General features: G+C 42.8%; 2 protein-coding genes across 2 annotated transcripts; both read right to left on the reverse strand.

Annotated features, from left to right (window-relative positions):
- Positions 1–692: 692 nt before the first annotated feature.
- tut1 (terminal uridylyl transferase 1, U6 snRNA-specific) lies at positions 693–8894 on the reverse strand. The gene is made up of 10 exons (XM_086196118.1): positions 8719–8894; positions 7860–8050; positions 7570–7764; positions 7210–7324; positions 6957–7084; positions 6058–6284; positions 5844–5953; positions 2872–2994; positions 2538–2630; positions 693–2165 (listed from the first exon to the last, which is right to left on the reverse strand). Exons 1-10 carry the CDS (start codon positions 8792–8794, stop codon positions 1045–1047), a joined length of 2379 nt encoding a protein of 792 aa, XP_086052244.1. The 5' UTR covers positions 8795–8894; the 3' UTR covers positions 693–1044.
- Positions 8895–9459: 565 nt separating this feature from the next.
- mki67 (marker of proliferation Ki-67) lies at positions 9460–21713 on the reverse strand. The gene is made up of 16 exons (XM_086196154.1): positions 21400–21713; positions 21090–21192; positions 20564–20645; positions 20207–20322; positions 19610–19676; positions 19403–19484; positions 17936–18765; positions 16948–17833; positions 16453–16568; positions 15645–15825; positions 15415–15558; positions 14245–15278; positions 13810–13849; positions 13625–13720; positions 12420–13367; positions 9460–12128 (listed from the first exon to the last, which is right to left on the reverse strand). Exons 2-16 carry the CDS (start codon positions 21176–21178, stop codon positions 9790–9792), a joined length of 7050 nt encoding a protein of 2349 aa, XP_086052280.1. The 5' UTR covers positions 21179–21192; positions 21400–21713; the 3' UTR covers positions 9460–9789.
- Between the last annotated feature and the right edge of the window lie 1287 nt (positions 21714–23000).

Consider the following 23000-nt stretch of genomic DNA (forward strand, 5'->3'; position numbering starts at 1 on the left):
GTGTGTGTGTGAGTGATCATATGTCAAGAGAGGCTTTTAAAAAAACATGAGGGGTGATATCGGTGTAGCCTGGAGTGGCAGAGAGGAGAGGACGGCTGATGTCCCACCTTGAAGAAGACAAACATGAATAACCCCGAGTGTTGCTTTTCTCACGAAGAAAATAAACCACCGCTAAATAAACGGTGTGATATTGCTTTTAGTCAAGATTTGGTATTTAACAGTTGTTGACTTGTTAACTATGCGACGCTGATTTCTGGTCGCAGTGACTTCAGTCTTCTGACAGTGGAACAGCTTCATCTGTAATTTTCAGGCTGCGTCAAGCATCAGTGTCAACTCCAGCCTCCAACCTCTTCATCATCACAGGTGTCCCCGTCCTCCGCAGGCCTGCCTAGTCTGCTGCCCATCTGTATTTCCCTTTAAAAGTGAGATGAATGAAGTTAATCAGCACATGGGAGCTCTGTGCATCCCTCAGTTCCAGCCTGTCCAGCCTGCAATAAAGCAGCTGCCCGCCTGAGTAATTACTCTCATTTGTCATCGTCATATGAGAGGGCAGCTGATTGGATAAAAGATCCACTTAATACCAAGTTGAACCGAGGCACCGACCCCAATCCTGCAACTATGTAAAACTACTGAATCTTTATGTAAACGTGACAATACTTTACAAACACACAAATGATACTGAGGTTGGGTTTTTTTTAAACAATATTTTAATACCTTCAAAGACAGATGCAATACTGAGCTGAAGTATCAGAGCTTCATTATTCAAGAGCAGTATTTTTTAACAGAAATCTACAGATCGAGCCACCTCTCAAACATAACAGGAGGCTTAATCAGGAGGTGCTATTCTGAAACAAAGCTACGCGTAGAAATATACTTTATTAACCCAAACTACAAACATCACATTCAGACTAAGCCCATATATACAGTATTATAATGGTGGCTGGACAATCCACCACAGTGATTCTCCCTCATGGGTTCATTCACACTGCCTTATTTCTCAAAACAAAGACCACGTAACTTCATGACATGATTAATCAAGCATTTTTAACTGCTGCCTGCATCTGCCTGCAGTACTGTCTCTACCATCTTGGGTAAGAACGCATCCAGAAAATGAAAGAAGTCATGAAGAACTCCCGCGTTGTCACTGCGAGGCTCCAACTTAAACACAGCCTTGGTGCTTTCTGTCCCCCCCATCAGCTGAGGCTGAACCTTGAACTCCAGTGGGTGCTTGAGCTCCGGTTCCTTTTCAATGATGTGGGCTGTAACCTGGGACTCAAGGGCCACGCAGCTGCCCTCTGGCCTCGAGTCGCTCTCTTTCACCAGCACCCTTCTGACTTTCCTCCTGCCAGCCCACACCATGTGATTCTGCACCCAGATCCTGTTGGTGCCCCTTTTGGACATTCTTGGCTTTTTGGTTTGGGGTGAAACTTCTGTGTCGCTGCCAGAAGACAACAGTCTCTTGGTACCCACCGCCACTGCACCCAGAGGGCTAGACTCTTGGGGGGATTCTACACTGTCACAGGTGTCATTGGCTGATGTGTTGAGGGAGGTTGAAGTTTCCATTTCCCCAGCTACATCAGCACCTGTACCTTTGCCAAAGACGGCATCTGTGGTGGCAGCCAGGTGACAGTGCAGAACACTCTGGAACACTTCCTCCACAGCAGAGCACACCTTTTGAAACCACAGCAGCCGAAAACCATCTCCCGCCACGTGCAGCTGATTACGCAGCACTTCTGGAAGCAAAGCAGACTTGAAGGGGATGCTGATGGTCAGCTGCTCTGTTTTAGAATTTGGGACCTCCCCGTGGGGGGTGAATAAACGCACCAGCCCCCATGACTTCCCTTTGGTGGACCTGTGCTGGTACTGGAAGCTGCGGCAATACTTCTCTGCCTCCTGGCACTCCTTCTGAAAGCATTGCTGAGAGCGTTCATTCAGGTTTCCTGCTACATTGTGGGAGAGCTCAAAGGGGTCCAAAACATTTAGCGGGCCCAATTTGGGCCCAATGTGATGGGGCTTAGCAGGTTCCTCATCTTGCACGGCCTTGTCCCCTTTATTCTGACAGAGGAAGTCTGTGATGGGGAGGGCACGCCCCTCCCGTAGAGATATGACACTACTGGCAAAATCAAACTTCGCATAGAAGGAGAAGAAACCGGCCAGCAGAGTGCCTGTAACAAGATGGACAGGCGCAGTCAGAAAACTCTTTAGGGCCAAAGGCTAGAAAAATGTTCATCAGAGGGATAGGACACCCGGAATGAGAAGCTTACTTTGTCTTTTATCAACATGTAGACATGTACAATATCCACTTACATTGCAATCAAAAATAGATGCAGCGAGAGTGTTAGCCTGTTAGCTTTTCACTGGCACAAAGTCCACGGTCTCTCTGAAGACCATATAAATGTACTTGAGGCTAAAACCACACTGATGAACTGGAGGAGGAACTTACATACATGAGAAATCACAGAGGTGTCTAAGGGAATCAATAAACTTCTAGTGTATTGTACAGTTACTGATTCAAACATACTTTTGTGGTAACTTACAGAGGTCCTGAGTGTTCCTGCTGGGGGGCACAGCGATGGGCTGACTGGGGAAGGTGCAGTTCCATCCCTCAATCACACACTCTTCTTCCTCACCTGCCAGGAGGTGGAACAATGTGAGAGATACACATCAGCAAATGCTACCTGCTGAAGCAGGCAGATATGAACTTGCCGGGGTACGACCTGGATTCCATTTCTTGTGTTTACCGACATGCAAGCACTCAGAACTACAAAAAGCCTTTTGTGGAATACTGCTAAAGATGATCTCCCCACCACTGTGTATGTTCATGCAGTGGTCGCCAGATGAAAAGATGATGTGGTGTGACGGTAAACTTACAGGCCAAATCTTTGAGCTGGTCCACTGTGAGGAGGACAGGCGGCTCGCACTTCTGCAGGAAGAAGATGATGAGCAGTGATAGGGCATAGTTGTTGAGCAGGGGGCCGGCGCCACTGGGATTACCTAGAAGGCAAATAATGATGCAACACCTTCACCCAGGTGATGACATAATTACAAGAACGTGCAACACACACGTGCACAAATACAACTGCAACATGAGACTTTTAAACATTTCTGTACTACACAATGCAGCTACATGAAATTAAGAACCACTGGAATATCAGCAAAAGTCAGCGGGAGACGTTTTGATGATCAGTAGGTGTGATTTTTTTTCCTACACTGCTACCCCACACCACAACACCACCAGCACCATAATTTTAACCTCCACCATCAGGAATCAATCTGTGAGGGAAATCCTTCGACGACATGAAATATTCCCCTGATCCCCCTATTCCCCCGGTGACCATGTCCAAGTATCCTTGAGCAAGATACTGAGCCCCTAATTGCTCCTGAAGGCCCTGCTACAGACTGGCGACCCGTCCAGGGTGAACTCCGCCTCTCACCCAACGTCAGCTGGGATAGGCTCCTGACCCCCCCCCCCCCCCCCCCCAAGCCTCAACGGATAAGCGGAATAGAAAATGGATGGATGAATGATTTCAGTTAGGTTAATTTCAGTTTTACTTACACACACACACACACACACACACTGTAGTCACCTTGGTGAACTGTGACGTACTCACAACCACTAGATTACTTTCCTGTGCTCCAAGTCTGAATTTTAAAGAGTAGACAAGAGTCTTTGTAGTGATTTCTGCAGTCTGACACCTCGCAAAAATACTGGTTAAATATGCTATGATTCTTCTGAGTGACATCACCCAGAAGAATTTGCACGGCCGCGATTATAAGCAGAGTTCGAATTCTTTCAAATGCTTCGGAAAGGAGCTTTACCACTTCCCCTGTCAGCTCCTGAGATAAAACTGGAAACAATTCCTTGATGGAGCAACTTCAAGAGTGACGCACCAGTCAGCTGCCCACCAAAATGCTCCATCAACACACCGGGCAGCAGGAACACAAATCATCATATATATTTGATTCCCCTTCTCAAGCTTCTTCAAAATAATCGCCTAAGTCATTTTTTTTCCAAGTTTTTCAGAAAACACAAAATAATGGAGACAAAACATCACAAGGAGATTTTTAAGGCAAAAAAAAGGATTTTCTCAAAAAAAATAACTAAAAGCAATTATTTATTTTCAGAGGGTGATGAAATGTAAATACATGTTCTGTTCATCAGCGACAGGAAGAGAAACGAGGTGATTTTACCTGTCGGTCTAAGAGACATTTTAAAAGCTAAAAGGTTGAACAGAATTTCCTCTGGAGGGTTTCAGGTACTTTTGCCGTTTGCGTCCATCATTGCTTCAAGGACGTTACTGCACACACCAACGCATTTACAAAGACCTTTAGCAGCTTCTCTGATCTTAAAACCGAATCATCGGATCAACAACAAACATCAGCAGGAGGCACAGTACAATAAATCAGCTGAGGAGGGGGAGGAGGACGGCTGCTTGGCCTGGGATGAGCGAAGCCTCGTGTGTAAGCGTGCACGGAGACTGAGGTGCTCTTATCAGTTCTGCTGCTGCAGGTTTTCAAACAAATCGATAATTTTCACTTAATATATGAATATCAGTTTGTTTCTCTCGTGTGACCTAAGATGCTTCTACGTTGGAACTTTTGAATCGAACGTTACGCTGCTGCACTGTGGTCAGAGACGTCGGATGCGGGAGCAAGACGATGCAGAAACTTTAAACGCTGATATGACATCACAGCTCTGTATTTGTACCTAAATACCTCAGTCATTCATGTGTCAATCATTTCCTAGATTAATAACTTGGATTCCTGTGATAAATATGATTGACAGGAGGATGAGCATGAGCAAACATTCTCTGTGTGACATTCGGTGTGATTGACAGTTTTTTTTTTTCTTTCACGCTCAACCTTGTTGATGACATCATACTGTATACCGCAGGGTGAACATTATCGGTGCATGAGGCGGACGCACATCAGTAGCACGCACCGTGGCTTCATGTTGTTGTTTAATGAAAGTGTAGTGGAATTCTCTCTGCGCCCTCGTCCTCTCCCAGTTATGTTTCCTTGACCCCATGACGTTTCCCATCAGGGTCAAGGAAAGCGGACAGAGAGAGAGGTGATAAAGGGGGACTTTTCAAACACAACCAGTTTATAGCACTGATCCCATCATGCATTGCTCAACCTGGTGCGATTAGCTGGTAGGAGGAGTAAAGAGTACATGATAGGAGATGAAGAGTGATGGCAATAAACTCTTATTCAGACTCTGTGTATCGCAGGAATGCGCTGTTGCAGCTCATCAGGAGATGTGTATGTAGTGTCATTACTTAGTCTTTAACCACCTTCGACCACAGTGAGGCGCTACAAGGTATTACATGTCCCACAGTGATCATCAGGGACAAGTGAGGTTCCACTGACATCTGTTGACCAAGTAATGAAACAACACTCTCAATCTACAGAAACCAAAATCATTATATAATATATAATATATATATATAATATATATATATATATATATATATATATATATATATATTATATACATATACATATATGTATGTACACATATATATTATATATAATATATATAATATATATTATATATATAATATATTTAATATATTATATATATAATATATATAATATATATATATATTATATATATTTAATATATATAATATATATATATTATATATATATAATATATATATAATATATATTATATATATATTATATATATATGCGCAATAACATCTCACTGTGCAGGCCTCCACACACACACACACACACACACACACACACACACACACACACACACACACACACACACACACACACACAGTGATTTCATTACAAAGAGGATTTTTGTCAATATTTTACTTGAATCCTACCAGCCAGTTGTTTCTGCTTGGCCCAGTAGCGGATGGTGTACACCAGAGGCCTCAGTCTCTCCTCCATCCCTGAGCACAACTGGAGGAAGCGGGTGTTCCTCACCGCCAGCCTGATGAAGGATACAGACGAAAGTGAAAACATGCAATAACTCTTCTCACTGTGCAGGCCTCCACAGCTGCACAGCTCCTATGGGATCTTAAGCGTCGGGGTGACCTGTTGTTAATGGTAATGTCCCCCTGCAGGTTGAGCTTGCGGTGCTGGAACTTGACTACAGGGAGACGAGCGCTGCTGACCACTTGGACTTTGTGCACACTGGGAACGCAGCGTCTCAGGATTGCCGCCACGAGACCCAGGACCTCAGCGGGAGATGCAGTAGTCAGGTCGATGTCAGACAGAATGGAGTCCTCCGAGCAGCCGTCGTCTGACATGCCCTCTGCTGCCTGAAGGAAGACAAAGCACAGCTTGGTTTATAACAAAAACTAGGAAAACTGTACAATAGCTTCTGTGTAATGTTCCCTCTAAGCTGCGCGCTTGCGCAGTCGTGCACCGCTCGCACATTCTCAGCGCACAAGAAAATCTATGCAGCGCGTAGACTCAGTGAGTGACAGGTGTCCAGCCAATGACATGATACAGTTCACTTAGGCTACGCAGCCAATCATAGCATTGGCAGTGCTTGCGTATGTGCCCTGCCATACATGGCGTGGCACTGTGCAGGTTAGCTAGCTAACAAAATTTTGGCAGAGATAAGAGACAGCGACGCAAATGCAAACCCCTCATCATGGCGAAACGAGCGGGCAGTGACACATCCACCCACCAGGCCAAAGTAAGGCCAAGGAATGTGGAAACAGGAGAACAAGTGGTGAAACTGGGTTGAGAGGTAAACCCTCGAAAATATTAAAAGTAAACTAATAGAAATTGCTGCTGTAATTTGATTCTTTTAATAAGCCATGTACCCTGCGATGCTCCCAGGTGTTGAACAGGTGTGTGGCCACAGCCTGCACGGCTCATGTTGCTCACCGTGATCCTCAGTGTGCTCAGGGAGCTTGTGTGTGTGCCCAGACACATGAGAAGTTAGAGGGAACATTGCTTCAGTGTATATTAAAGTGTCAGACCTGCTCTGAAGAGGACTTGGCACGGGCCTGGAAGACCTTGGTGTTTTCCAAGTCTAGAAACAGGTCCAAATCACAGGCGTGGAGGCCAAAGCTGTTGACAGATGAACCAAACGGCAGAATCTGGCTTTCTGTAAATCATCCACACATGACGCAAAGAGAGAGTGAGTGGATCTACACGTGTTTCACACAATTATCATTTCCAAACAAACCACCTCAGTAATAGATTCCCTGTTTGCGTGTGTACTAAACTCACCTGGAAAAAACTCCACGAAAACCTCCTGCAGGAGTTGAACGAGCAAGCCTCGAGCCTTCTTTTCATTTTCTCCAAGCTGGAATCGTTCCACGATGTACTGCATCTGCGCGTTCACCTGGAGGACAACGCCATAATCACTCAGTCTACACACACTCTCCTTCACTAAAGCTGTCAAGGTTGTGTGTTAAGACTCCATATATAATAAAATACACCACACATAAAGCAAGCCCACTCCAGTGTTTAATCTATAATTCATCAAATTTGCATTAAATTTTACTGAAATGCAACACTTCATGGTTAGAATGTTATGATTTACTGTGAAATTAGAACAGGCTGGATTAAGTTGTGTAATATGCTTACAGACAGCAGCTGAATCAGCTCAGGTTTTAGACGGTCGAAAAGATTCTGAGAATCTTTCTTCTTGGGGATCATCTTGAACTCCTTCTTCTCTCTGGGTTTGACGCGCAGTTTCAGGCCTTTCAGCTTGTGTTCAACACAGGACAGAGCTGCCTGTATGCTCGCCGTTTCACTGAACTGCACGATGGCGTACACACCCTTTGTGTGCAGAGGAGGAGCAGTTTCAGAGACACACCCCAATGAACAGTGACACCTCTTTATATCACCCAGCTAATAATGAACTGTACCCAGACCTTGTCTTTATCCAGGATGACATCTGAGACTGGACCAAACTGCTGGAAGTAGTCCGTCAGGTCAGTCTGAGAGACTTCAGGCTTGATGCCACTGACGAACACACTGCACTGCTCATGAGTCTTCCTGCTGGCCCGCACATTGTTCAGGGTCTGGTGTTTACGCCCTTTTAGATGCTGGTCTACACTCGGCTCTAAAGTTAGTCAACATACAAAATACTAACTTAAGTTGCAAAATCCTAATCATGAAATGGGAAAAAATAAAAGCAGGTAAATGCTCATCATCAGATTAGCCAATAATGCACGACACATGAAAGACTGAGCTAAAGTGCAACTAAATATTTAGTGGGCCTGTCGCAATTCATACAGAATTATTTCACAATTGATAACTCAAATTTGCTGACCTCAATCGATTGCCCAGTGGTTTTCAAGCGTGTTTATCCATACAAAACGTCACGAACATTTCGGTGGTTACTTTCATTAAAGCTTTTATTAATGATGGTATATCTTTCACATTAAAACGTCTGGATATTCTTAAGAATCGCATTAATCATTCTTTAAAAGATGTACTTAATTATTATGCTATTGAACCAGTGTTGTAAAAGGCTCTTCAAGTAACATTGACTGCAATTATTTCTGAAAGTCTACCCTTACATAAAATTTGTAACCGTTACAGCATAATAGTAACAAGCTAGTATTTTATAAGCCACATCAAGACAGTGTGTATTTCTCTCCAAATGAAGGCGCTATTTTATGGCGAAATACGAGTGTTAACGGATATAATAAAGCTAGTTAGGAGTTAGCCTCCCATACTTTAACCTTGGAGAAGTTAGCAGGATAGAACCGAGTAGTAGCTGCTTACTGTTGGGTAAACTGACGTTACACAGGACGCACTGGAAGCCTCTCGGGGTTGTTTTTATGTCGCTGTCGGAGTCCATGAGGAACCGAACAAACAGCCCTTCTTCTCCACGCGCTTCTCAAATCTCCCTCCAACGTCGTTCGCTCGGCGTTTGTTTCCAGTCCGCCTCCAAATGCTGCCCGGGTTGCAACGCTGATTTACGATGAAGTTCCGGGGATTTAAAACTGTTCACGTAAAGATGTACTGTATTACGGATTTTTTCCCACATTCCTCACGGCCAGTTGTTGTCAAGTGTCCCAATAGAATATTTCATTTTTAAGCAATACAGGGGAAAATACTTCTGTTTATCATCTGAGAGTAGTTTTGCAATGTCCAATGTGTTTGCATTGTGGCTGCGGACAGCGCATGACCTATAAAAACTTAAAACTAAACCCTCATCCCGGGACAATTCAGTTTTTTTGCTTTTTAAAATTATTACCTAAGATTACCAAATAGAAAATAGAGTATTTTTTTTGCCAAAATGTGTTATTGGCTGCAGTTACTCTTATTGAGCCAACAGTTCAAGTCTGAATTTAATCTTTAACAATTTAACAGTACACTGCACCCCATGGAAGTGTGCATCTTAACACTGTCACTTGCATTTTTTTTTTAAACACACATTGGTTATGTTCTTAAATGTTGAAAAAAAAAAACTAATTTGAACATGCAAGCCTGTCGAATGAAACATACTTGCAACAGACAAGCTATCTTTAATCTTTTCATTTTAACACATGGATACAACCAAATGCAGACATTTTCCATTGTACAAAAAAAATTTAATAACCACTTTTTTCAAATATAAAATGCCAGCAAAATCCGTGATAAAATGCCTGAAAAATCAGTAATGAACATACAACTTATCACAAAACAATTGGTTAAGACAAGACTCCCTGCTGTATTGAGGAAATAAAAAAAGAAGCAGTGCTTAATTTTCAGTTTATAAAAACTACTGTCTAAAACTCTTCATCTAAAAAACACAAAATACAAATACGAAAGGCTTTTAGGGAAAAACTCAGCAAAATGATACATGAATACTCAGTTTTTTGCTGATCTTCCTCTGCGGGTTTTCGGCTGCATCTCAGCAGCAACGCATTTCTTTGGATTTGCCTTGTTTGTGGTCTCCGCTTTATCAGCGACCTTTGCCCCTCGCCTGGCTCTCTTAGCAGGCTGAGACTCAGCATCTGAGAGATCCTTCTCTTCAGCTTGTTCACCTTTCATTTCATTGCTTTCAGGGTCAATTTGGACAAGTCTGCACTTCCGGCCTCGAACTGCCTTCACGGGCGTTGGTTTAGGAATTTCATGGACTTCAACATCTGATTTCCACTTCACTGATCTTTTCAACAGTTTAATGTCTTCCACTACAGCTTCACTGACTTCTTCCTGGCTCCCATCAGTTGTGGGTTTGGCAGCTGCCCGTCTTCCTCGTTTAGCTGCTTTCACTGAAGTCGAAGTGGACTCTGAAACCTCATTTTTCACAGCCCTTGTCCTTTGCGTCCTCTGCTCTCCCTCCGGTTTTTCCTCTTGTGCTTTTGCGGTGCTGCCAATCTCTCCAACTTGTTTAACTATCCTAGCTCGTTTGGGTTTCTCTGTCGGGGTGTCACCCTGGGTCTCAGTGGATTTAACAGAGGTTACCATCTCTGTGTTGAGCTTTGCTTTTTGCCCTCGCTTGGTTTTTGCAGCTGCTGCAGGTCGATCACTTGTCTTCACTGGTTCATCTTCCTGTGGCTCCTCAGGTTTTTCCTCTGGTACTTCTGGGGCAAGAACAACCTTTTCGACTTGTTTCACTCTTCTACCCCGTTTTGGTTTCTCGACAGTAGGAACTTGCTCTGCCTCAATGGATTCAACATTAGTTGCCGTCTCTGTATCCTGCTTTGCTTTTCGCCCTCGTTTGGTTTTTGCAGCCACTGAAGGTTGATCATTCACCAACACTGGTTCAGAAACAAGTGGGGGTACAGCTTCGTATGGGACAAGAATCTCATTGTGTTGTAGTTCCTCTGGTACTTCTGCGGTGATAACCTCTTCAACTTGTTTCACTTTCCTACCCCGTTTGGGTTTCTCTACAGGGGCATCAGAAGACACTTCCTGGCTCTCAGTGGATGCAACAGAGGTTACCGTCTCTTGCTTTGCTTTCCGGCCTCGTCTGGCTTTATTAACCACTGCTGGTTGATCATTCATCAACGCTGCCTCAGAGACAAGGGGGGCTTCAGTTCCCTCTGGGAAAAGAATCTCATTTTGAGGTGCTTCAGGTTTTTCCTCTGGTTCTTTTGGGATGACCACCTCGTCTACTATATTCGCTCTCCTCCCTCGTTTGGGCTTCTCTACAGGGACATCAGTAGGATCTTCCAGGGTCTCAGTGGATACCACCTCTGTGTCCTGCTTTGCTTTTCGCCCTCGCTTTGTTTTTGCAGCCACTGTAGGTTGATCAATCGTCTTCACTGATTCAGAAACAAGAGGGACTTCCGTTTCCACAGAGACAATCTCAACCTGTGGTTCTTCAGGTTCTTGTTCAACCTTTCTGGTTCTCCTCCACTTTTTAACTGGCTCCTGGGGTTCACTTCCATCTGAAGAAGTCTTGCTGTTGTTCTCTGAATTTTCTTCTTCCTGTCTGGCATTTCTTCCCCTCTTAGACCTGAGCAGAGGCTGAGACTGCTGCATTGTCCCCACAGACATGACCGAGTCCTCAATGACTTCATTTTGTTCAATGTTATCAGGGTTCTTCTTTCTCCCTCGTCTGGGTTTTTCTACGATTGGTACAGGTTTCTGAAGTTCATCATCATCTGCGTTAAGACGCCGGTCCCTCTCAGTTTGTTTTTCAGGCTCAGGCATTTCAACAGGTGTGTGTTTAGTTTTTCTCCCCCTACTAGGCTTTAAAACTGCTTCCTGCGCAGGGAGTGGAGCCTCATTTTCTTGACTGGCATTCATTTGTGTTGGGTCATTTGCAGCTTCCAGTGAAATCTCACTCCCCAGTTGTGTTCCCACAGCTTTCCCTGGCACCATTTCAGGCTGACCATCACCAGCATCTTGTTGAGACTTCGCATTCCTGCCTCTGGTAGTTTGTCTAACAGCAGGTGGTGCAGTTTTCCGTGCTCTTCTTTCTCTGACAGGGGCAGAGATGACCAAGTCGTCACAAGGTTGTTGCTCAACTGCTGCCTCCTGTTCTGCTGCTCTGGGCTCCTCAGGTTTGGCTCTTCTGCCTCGAACAGCTTTTTTCTCAATGATGGGCTCATCGAGCTCCGTTTCTGTTGTTCTATTTGTTGGCTCGACTTCAGGTAAACTCTCAGTTACAGCATGCGTGGCATCTGAGGATTTAGTTTCATCAACTTCAGCCATCACCGCTTTCAGCTGGTCACTATTGACTTTTACAGCATCCATTTCTAAAATAGGAGAAAAAAATAGACATATAAGTGGCAGAGCATTAAACAACTTTTGAGCATGAAAATTAACACATACATATATTGAAAAATAAAAAATAATGTTCAGCTTCCAGAGCAAAGAAAATCCCTTTTTAAAAAAAAATAAAATGTTGACACCCAACGAAAAGGTTTCCTGTCTTGTTTTAGTGATCCTCAAGTTTCCAAAGAATGAAAATCAGGAATAAACTTTCAGAAATCTCAATTTAAACCATCCATGTGAGAGCTGCAACACAAATGTGGCAGAAGACCTACCTTGTGTCATGGAACCTTGGAGAGTATCTTCACCGTGAGGACCGACCAGTACTTCCTGCTCTGCCTCTGGTGTGGACTGCTCAGGTTCTTGTTGCTCTACCTCTGGTGTGGACTGCTCAGGTTCTTGTTGCTCTGCCTCTGGTGTGGACTGCTCAGGTTCTTGTTGCTCTACCTCTGGTGTGGACTGCTCAGGTTCTTGTTGCTCTGCCTCTGGTGTGGACTGCTCAGGTTCTTGTTGCTCTGCCTCTGGTGTGGACTGCTCAGGTTCTTGTTGCTCTGCCTCTGGTGTGGACTGCTCAGGTTCTTGTTGCTCTGCCTCTGGTGTGGATTGCTCAGGTTCTTGTTGCTCTGCCTCTGATGTGGATTGCTCAGGTTCTTGTTGCTCTACCATTGGTGAGGACAGCTCAAGTTCTTGTTGCTCAGGTTCTTGTTGCTCTGCCTCTGGTGTGGATTGCACAGGTTCTTGTTTAGGTCTTCTCCCTCGCTTGGGCTTCAAGTCATTTCTCAAGTTCTCCAAGGGTGCTGCACTGTCATCTGCTGCACTCTGAGGAGTCTGTTCACTCTCAGATTCTGGCAGAGTTTCTGCTTGAGTGGAGACATTTTTGGCAGGTCTCCCTCTTCTAGGCTTGAGAGCAACTTGGGAGGCCACAGAGGCATTCTTTTCCTGTGTGGATTCACCATCCATGCTTTCAGTGGATTTGGCATTTCTGCCTCTGGTAGTTTGTCTGGCAGCAGGTGGTGCAGTACTTCTCTTTCCTCTTCTTTCTCTGACTGGAGTAGCAACAACAGGATCTTCAGAAGGTTCTGCAGCCTCCTTTTTAGCATCAGTTGCTTTAGATTCCTCTGTTGGCACACTTCCATGTTGAATGGGTAGCTTGTCACCAGCTGGAGCAGTTGTGTCTGTTTCTGACCCCCCCTCTATCTGGTCTGCAACAAGTTCATCTGCATCTTCAAAAAGAAGACAAAGATTCAGCTTTATATCTATTCAATTCTCACATTCAGTTTTTGTGTGACGTTTCTGTTTGTAATATTCATGTTACAGCAGGGTTTTCATCTCTTCAAATATTGAAATTCAAAATTTCAGTTTTAGAATCCAGTCTCTTTATTTTCAGGTTTTCTGTTGAAATATTTTCATGTTTTTTGTTTTTTTTTAACATAAGCCTATGAAACTGGTAAAACATTAAAAGGAAAATAAAGTAAAGTACCTTGTGCCATGTTAACTTCAGGAACTTTGTAGATCACATCTTCGCCAGGAGGACGAGGAACATTGGATTCTAGCTCTCCTTGGGTAAAATCCAGTTCTGAGCAGGAAAAAGAGAAAACAAATATAACCAACCCTGCAGTGTTTGACATGCAACTCTTAAATCGTGAGCAAGAGCATCTAACTAACCTTTCAGTGACTCAAATCCACATTCTGGTTGTGTTTCAGCCTGTAAAAAATAAACAATCATTTAAAGAAGGTGCCCTCACTTTGAAAGGAAGCAGAAAAGGCATACTCTATCTGAATGTTGTCCACATGCATTTCTACAAATCTGACAAATGGTTGGTTATAAACACGCTCATTTAAGCTCTGTTCAAAATGAATCTCCTTTATTTGACATAAGTACAATGTCAAAATCTCAGTAACAGATTTAGCAGTCTTTGGTTCATTGGTTTGGTTTGCAGTTCTATGGTAGCTCCCTACAGAGCTCTCACACAGCTGCAAGGCTATTTTGGATCTCAAGTGGTCAAATACAGTATAATGTATGTCAGCGCCCTCACCTGCATTCACAACTAACCCCTACAACTACATAACGAAGCTGTTAATGCACTTGTTTGGGATTACCTCATGGGTTTCAGTTTGTCCTGAGGGACCAGTAAATGGCTCTTCCAGGAGCTCCTGAGTTTCTTCTGCTGGAGCATCATCCTTTGGCTGGGGTGAGTTCACGAGTTCACTGAGACCGACGTTCCCAACAGGTTCATCTTTCTCATCAGGAGTTTTCATCAGCCTCTCATCACTAAGTGCATCTCCAACTGGAGCACTTTCCCGGTTGGGTGTGTTCATTATCACTTTGATATTTTCCTGGCTAGCCAATGGGAGGGTCTCCAGGTTTGGAGCCGTCATGTCTGTCACTACAGGGAGGTCTGGGGATTCTTGGACGTCGGCTGGTGTCTCCAGAGGTTCCACAAGACCACTACAATTAACATTAGGGACTTCAACATCTCTGGGAGTCTCCAGGTGTTTTCCTTGCAGATCTTCCCTTGGGTCATCCTCCTGTTTTGGAGTCTGAAAAATTCTCTTAACTCCAGTGAGGCACACTTGAGGTTCGGGCTTCTGTTTGGGGGTTGTCAGAAGAGTCTCCTTGATGTCTTCTACAGGTTCAGTCTTCTCTTTTGGGGTTTTCATGATCCTCTTCACTCCAGTGAGACACTCTTGTAGCTCGGTTTTCTGTTTAGGTGTTTTCAGAAGTCTTCCTCTGAGATCCTCAACAGGTTCAGCTTTCTGTTTCGGGGTCTTCATGATCCTCTTCACTCCAGTCAGACACTCTTTAGCCTCAAGTTTCTGTTTAGGGGTCTTCAGAAGTTTTCCTCTAAGATCCTCAACAGGTTCAGCTTTCTGTTTCGGGGTCTTCATGATCCTCTTGACACCTGTGAGGCACTCCTGTACTCCTGGCTTCTGTTTGGGAGTACTTACAGGGGTAGTCTGCATTTCTGTGCACTGCTGTTCACCAGAATCATCAGCGTGCATCTCCACTGGAAAGTTGTCACCGTCAAAGCTTGATTCCTCATCTCCATGAAGAAGACGCTTGACTGCCTCAGAGTTGTAACCTCTTGCTTTCACTCCAGATGCAACACTCAGTGGAGACACCATCATTTCACCTGAAAATAAGACAGAATTTGTTATTTTGTACCAAAATAATCTGCGTTTCATCTCCAAAGCCCTTTGACATTAATGTTTAAGCTGAATACAAATGTCAAGCCTTTATTCTCCATAAACACCACCACTAAACTTTACCTGGCTCCTCAGGTGTGTTCAACACAGATGGTTCGACCAAAGATGGGTCTGAAACTCCCACAGGTGTCTGAGTGGCAGCACGCTCATTTATTCCAGACCTCCTCTTCTTTTCAGTGACTGGAGTTTTAAAAATTTCAGATATTCCTAAAACCACAATGCATAACACAAGTTGAATACAAAACCAAATCCAAAACACAATACCAAAAATATTCTTTCCCTGAGACAATTACCAGTCAGGTCCTCGTCCATTTTCATGCTCTTTTTCAAGACTGCAGTGTTGAGGACCACTTTCGGTGCTGCAGCAGCAGTTGGATGTACAACCCTTCGTTGGAGAGCTCTGCCAACAATGATGGTGACAGGCGAGTCTGCATGCCCAGTGCTCATGTGGCCCATCGGGTTTCTCGCAGGGGTCTGAGAGATTCATGACAGGGATGCTCATTTATGTTTCAACCTTTCATAAAAAGGTAAATTAATGTCTACCAAAATGGAATATTATGATAGCCACAAAAAAATCTGCACAATGGCCACATGGTGGGTTTTTTTATATTATATTTTGTAAAAAAAATAAAATACCCAATCATTGACTTATAGTCACTTCATGAAACATTCTGATATGTGCGTAGTGAGACATGGTGAGTTTGTAATAATTTAAAAAAAAAATTTTTAAATCGAGTGGAAATAAGAATTTTAAAATCATTGCAAACAACACAAGCACAAGTTAATTTCCGATGCAACTAAGCAGTTAATTTGATACACATTAATAAATCATCATTTCATTTAGACCTGAAACCAACCCCCAAGAAAATTGAGTAACTCAGTTACTAGAAGTAATAAATGCAAGTTCTTTTCATCAAGTGCTTTCTCCAGTACTGTTTAGTGGTTACTGTCATTTGCACAGGGGATTACAGCTCCCAGTGCTACATGTGCCAAAGATACCCAACATGTGAGTGAGTCTTGCTTACTAAAATGATAAGTGGCTGCAGCGTTATGCATTCTTTGTTCTCCAATTACAAAGAACAGCAAGCCAACGGAATGTACCTGTGGTTTGGACATCATCTTCTTCACAGTCTTCTTCCTGGTCATTTTCTTGAATGGAGCAGCCACTTGTACCTTTGTTTGCCCAAACTTGACAATGTCAGCCCAGCAATTCTTGGCTAAAAAGGGGGGGGGGGAAACAAAACTGTCGGTATGGTTCTCGTACCTCGTGTGTTCATATTCGCATGATTTTCTACGCTGGTAGAAGCCATATAGATTTGTTACATACTTTATTCATAGCTTGCATGTGATTATGTTCTTAAACTCACCTCGGGGGTAACATCATTGTTTAACATCAAATGATTTTATAAATTAAGGGGGAAACAATTTGAAACAGTTGCAGCATCTCTCCCATAGATTTCCCATGATGTCTCGTCTCATGATCTGTATGTCATGTGATAAAGCTGCTACCTTGTGTGAAAAACTTATAGATAGATCTATCTACATAATTTCTGACTTCTGAGTCTTTGTTGTGTTGTGTACAGAGTTCAAACATACCTTTAATTGATGCCCGTGAAAGGCCACTTCTTCTCTGAAGTACTTTTACAGCGCTCTTTGTTACATGGGGAGTTTTTTGTGTCTTGCTCTTCATGCTCTTTCTCTTCAGGGGTATTTTTGGAGTAACAGTGACTACAGCTGTTGGTTCAGCAACATCATTTTCTGCAACTGGTGATGGCGTGTTGATGCGCGACACAGAGAAACGTCCTCGGACAGTGGGGGTTGGCACTTGGGAGCTCACTGGGGTTCTAACTGACATTACACCCACAGAGGCAGCATTTTCAGGGGTAGGACTTGATACTGCCAGCGATGCCCTTCTCTTACCAGTAAGAGTTTCTTTGTTAACCAGTTGGCCTGGGGTTGAAGACTTGGGGAGACTTTCAGGCTGATCTTTGACTGTCAAAGTCACAATTTCATTTCTTGAAGATGTTTTAGAATTTGGGGACTTCTTTTCAGGGGACTGAGCCGTGGGGGAGGGCGTCCTGAGTTTTGGTGACTTTGTGCCAGGAGATGGAGCCTTGGGTGAAGGTGTCTTGGATTTTGGGGGCTTCTTTCCAGGAGATGGAGCCTTGGGGGAGGGCGTCCTGGGTTTTGGTGATTTTGTGCCAGGAGATGAAGCCTTGGGTTTTGGTGTCTTGGATTTTGGGGGCTTCTTTCCAGGAGATGGAGCCTTGGGGGAGGGCGTCCTGGGTTTTGGTGACTTTGTGCCAGGAGATGGAGCCTTGGGTTTTGGTGTCTTTGATTTTGGTGACTTCTTTCCAGGAGATGGAGCCTTGAGAGAGGCTGTCCTGGATTTTGGAGACTTCTTACCAGATACCAGACCCTTTGGAGATGCATTGCTCTGTTTAGCAGGACTCTGAACAAGAGCATCCAGGTGGTCAGACTCCTACAATGAAAAATATAATTTTCATTTACAATTGGAAAAACACATAACCAATGCAATGTTGGGAAGAACAAGTTGATTAATCATCCCTAACCTTAAACCTACCATTGGCAAACCAGCAACTGATGCTCGCCTCAGCAGTGACTGCTTGGGTTTAGGGAGACACAGGCTTCTGCGTGGCATGGCACCCTTACGTAATGGAGAGTCGGGAGGCAGTTTTTTGTCAAACAGCTCAGGACTGAGGTAACCTCCAAAGGAAACCCGTTTCTTCTTCATTTGTGGTGTGGGCAATTCAGTTGCAAGTTCTCCACTTTTCCGTTTTTTAGAAATCTTTTTCTCCTCTACCTTAGTCACATCCGCTTTGGCTGAGGTGGCCTCCTTGCTCCTCCGTCTCATCGGTGACTTGGATGTGTGAGAAAGAACTTGCTCAACAGCTTCGCATACATTGAACTTTTGGGGAGTTGAGCGGCGCCTTGTCTGCGGTGAGGTCGCTTCAGGCTTTGCTGCATTTTCAGCTTCTTTAAACATTGTTTCAGCCAAATCAAGAGTAGGACCCTCAGAGGTCCTCTTCTGCTTCTTACTGGACTTTGGAGTCACATCACCTTTAACCTCTGCCAGACTTTCGCTGGCTCCAGGGTGGACTTCAGCTGTGTTTGGCATGCCATTTCCCTGAGCAGAGGTGACCGTTTCATCATTTTCCATAAGTGGCCTTGGTTTCGACACGCAAAACCTTGAGGAAGGTGTCTGGAACGTGCAGCCAGATTTGCGAGGGGTCTTGACATCCAGAGATTTTTTGATCATCTGATAGAGATCGCTGAAAGGGGACGAGGTCTGCCCTTGCTGGAGGTTACCATCCTCCTTGGACTCCACCGCCACAGTTTTGTCAAGTGATCTCTGGATATTTTTCTGGTTGGTTCCATCTTTCAGATGAGGGTCTAAAAGTGGGGGGCAAAAAAAACAAAAAACAAATAATAAGGAAACCTACCAATTCTGATACAACACACTGACAAATAGTAATGTGCTTAAAAAATGAATGACATCGTTAGGTGTAAAGATGCACTGTTCAATGTGAGATACTGCTACATCTGAATAACAATATATAGCTTGAAGTGCATCATGGGTGAATTAATGCTGCACTTGGCAACAGGATATGTTACTTTTATCCTTCATGGTGTCACATGTGCATGCGCTCTTCACTTTTAATGACAGAAATTCAGCAACTAACAGCTGTCGGGGTAAAACTGAAGTGATGCAAAACGTTTTTTTGCAGATTTTAGTGGTATTTACTACAGATTTTGGTCGATAGCTGATATAAAACAACTTTACATATATACATTTTGAGAAAAACAAACATTCTAAATTTTAAAACTTAATTTTTTCCCCAAAAATATGTGGAAAAGCCTATCAATTATTTTGAACCACAATGTTCTCTCATCATAAGCAACAGATCAGATGATGATGATGACGCGTGAGCAAAACTGGACCAAGACGACCGCTATCAGGTGATACCAATAATCTTGTATCCATATGAAACACCTGCCATTTACAAATTCAGAATAAGCACAATCTCACCGGTCGACTCTTCAAAGATCCTCTTTTCGCCTGTTCCAACAGCAGCAGCAGCAGCGTCCCCAAAATGCTGGTCTTGCAGGACCTGGTTAAAAGAAACATTTCGTATCACTCTTTAAGACTTGATTTCTCAGAATGAGAGCTTAATCCAGCCTGCTGAACTTACAGCAATACACAGTACTGATTTAAGATGAATGGAACAAGAATTACTTTGAGGGTTTCAGTTTTGCCCCCTTTGGAAGACTTCTTAGGTGTTGGTGCTGGAGGGTACTCAAACCTGAAAAGACAATAAGAAACAAAATGGAATCAAGATCATCTAATTTACATCAAAAATAATACGCATAAACCCCCCCACACACACACATTCAGTCTGTTGTTCATTACTATCAACAGAGAATTGCTTTATTATCACTATTAAACATCTGAAGTTATTGCTAATGCTACTGCCCTCTACCCTGCCTATAACACTGTACACTGGAGCTGTGTACCACATGTCTAGTTTTAATCGATGTTTCCTCCTAGTAAAAAACCAAACCCAACTTAAAAATAAAATTGAATTTCAGTATGGCTCTTATATGCATACTAGAGACACTTGCTGTAAAGTCCCCCCCCCCCACCCCCCTTTCAGGATGGACAGTCAATATTTCAGCAGCATGAGGAAGTCAGTCTCTGTTGCACATGTCGTACTTTCTAGCAAGTGCAAACAAGGTATAATCAGAAATCAAAGAAATCAAAAGGCTCAGTAAGAGGCGGACAACTGCAGTTACATGTTCCACATGTAAACCCCAGTCAGATTACACAGCTCACCTAAAAGAACGGTCAATGATGGTTATCACATCTCCATGCTTCAAACGTTCCGACTGTAGCAAAGCCTCTCCATTGACACAGGTGGGATTCACTGAGCTGAGGTTTGTTAAAATAACCTAGGAGAGAAAAGACATTAAAAAAAATTCTGTCTCTCAAACTAAGACAGAATAACAATGGCTTACATTCATGGCAATATGAGGATTTCCTGCTTTATTTACAAGTGAATTAAGCAAAAGCAATTTACTACATAAATACCAACCCATTAACATTACTATGCAATCACTACGTCTCGTTATTCTGATTATCAACAAGTTTGAAAGACCAACGAGAAATTGCATGTTTAAAATCTTGTATTACCTCTTTATTTTCATTCAGATCAATTCTGCAGTGCTCCTTGGAAACTTGAGGAAGCTGAATACGAATATCACAATCAGGTTTCCTGTAAGATGACAAAGAAAGAAATGGTTCAAGATAAATAAATGTATAAATATTAACAATAGGAGAATCATGAGGGTTATGTTCAAGAGGTGTTTTTGAGTAAGTCTTTAAAAAAAATAACTTTGTGAACTGCATTAACTGTCACAATTTAAACTTAATTCAGCTTCCTGACAGAGAAGGTAGACTAGTTCTGACGTCAGTAGCAGACGGCCCACCTCCAAACCCAAAGGGTTCTTTCGGTGCCTTAAACAAGCACGAGGTTGCCGTACTATAATCTTTAAATTAAATGTGAAACTGCAGTTTGTTATTTTAAACAAATTTATTATTTATTTATGAAATGAAAAACCTTGTAATTATCACCCCTGACGCAAGAGAGACTACATTTACTCTGACATGTGACATCCACAGTCCAAGCCCTCCGCCTCATGTACTTCATTGATCTCACCTTCCAAATAAGCACGACGCAGTCAGAGGGAATTCGGTCCCATCTCCTCCACTCCTCTTAACCACCACTATTTTCCCATGTAATGGCATTCTGGTAATGTTACCTAAAGCGTTAAAAGACAAACGTGTCAAAATAGCAACAACAACACGGCAATGTAGAGTTAATGCCCCCCGATCCGGTGCCTGCTATCACTTCGGACAATCAACCATACAGACATTTTAACAGCTGCAAGAACACCAATACCAAACGTGAAACATTTCATGTCGCTACGACGACACGACGAACTAAAAAGACATGTTTCTAACCTTACCTGTAGTTCCTTTCAAAGTCACATCGACTTCTGGTAATCCATATACTTCGAACGAGTTATTACGATGACTTTGATATCATATCATACCAAACTAAAGTAGTTAAATCCTACCATGACCAACTAGGGACACCGACAACTAGCTAACGTAAAATACATTGGCCAACACCGCGGTGCCTAATCTCCTTTCACACGCTGACTGTAGTATCCATCCGCTAAATTATAGTTGCAATATAATAAAATACAATCTAAATTTAAAATTACAGCACTAGATTTTACAGTTCACTGTATGGAAGTTGTCATTTATCACACACGTCAAATTGAATTACATTCAGTTGAATCGAAGATAACTCGCCCTTGTTGAAGAGGACTATATTGTTTATGAATGTGGCGGAACAATTCTACCTCATTGACGGGACGGTGATTTGAAATAGTTTGAAATCCCGCGCGAAGGGTTGTGATTGGTTATCCGCTCAAAGGGCGGGGCGTAGTATTTCCGCCTTTTTAAAAGAGGAGCTGCCTCTGTTGTTGTGCTCTGTAGCGGAAACATTCTGAAAGTTTCAAGTTAACGAGTCGTGACAAGTATACACGAGGTACGGAGCATCATTTATAGATATTGAGAAAAAATAGGCAGTCTGTCACATCTTGTATCTTTATTAACCTACCTTAAAAAATAGATAAATAAATATAATTTTAATTTGCCGTCCTATTTTTGTAAGATTTAAAAAAAAAAATTTAGATACCTCAACCCACTAAAGTTCAAGTGAAACAACACAAAGTAGTTCTGTATACCACAATAAATACATGAATACTGTCATAACCCATTAATTATTGTGCTGTTTTTTCAACAGAATACAGCTAAAAATACATTTTTTGACTACCATGTTGATATCACGATTGGAAAACTGCAGGTGAAATTAATACGATTTATAATGCTGCATTCAATTGAGATGTTCTACCAGGTAATTAAATTCCAATGCTGATTAGCTTGTTAGCTTTAATTTATTAGTTACGCCAGTGGTTTTTCTGTTCAAACATGCCAGAATGTCTGTTGTGAGATGGGTTTCTGGTCCCTGGCACCATCACTAGAAATCAATTTGATGATAGAAGGGAGAATTTATTACTCAGTTGATCTTTGTGGAATACTTGATTTAGGTGCTATGACATGAGACATGTTTATATTAATTCATCATGAAGGATCAGATAGTGTTTGTAGGTTTAGGTGTATATGGTCAGAAGCAATGTATTATTTGTGTAATTCATTGGAAATAAAGGCTGTCTGATGCTTGCATACGCTTCTTGTTCTCGGTATTATTTTTGTCTCCTGTCAATGACGTATGAAGCAACATGTACTTCTACCCTCGCATGCACACAAAGATGTTTTTCATTCTTCTGGATCATTTCTTTGTGATTCCAGAATGCGGAAAGAGCCGGACACATATTCAGCTTGAAGCAAATGGGGTCTGAAAGCTGACAACAGCTAAACTTTAAATTTGATAAAACAAATTATAACCCTTCCAGTTCAACACACCAGCCAGTCACGCTCAGTGTTACTGTGAACAAGAATGGAAGATTTATGGTTTGTTTGTTTTGACCGCAAGTCA

Source organism: Aulostomus chinensis, chromosome 23 (assembly GCF_037954235.1).
Source record: "Aulostomus chinensis isolate RoL2024-O1b breed Wild chromosome 23, RoL_Achi_v1.0, whole genome shotgun sequence".
Taxonomy (NCBI): Eukaryota; Metazoa; Chordata; class Actinopteri; order Syngnathiformes; family Aulostomidae; genus Aulostomus; species Aulostomus chinensis.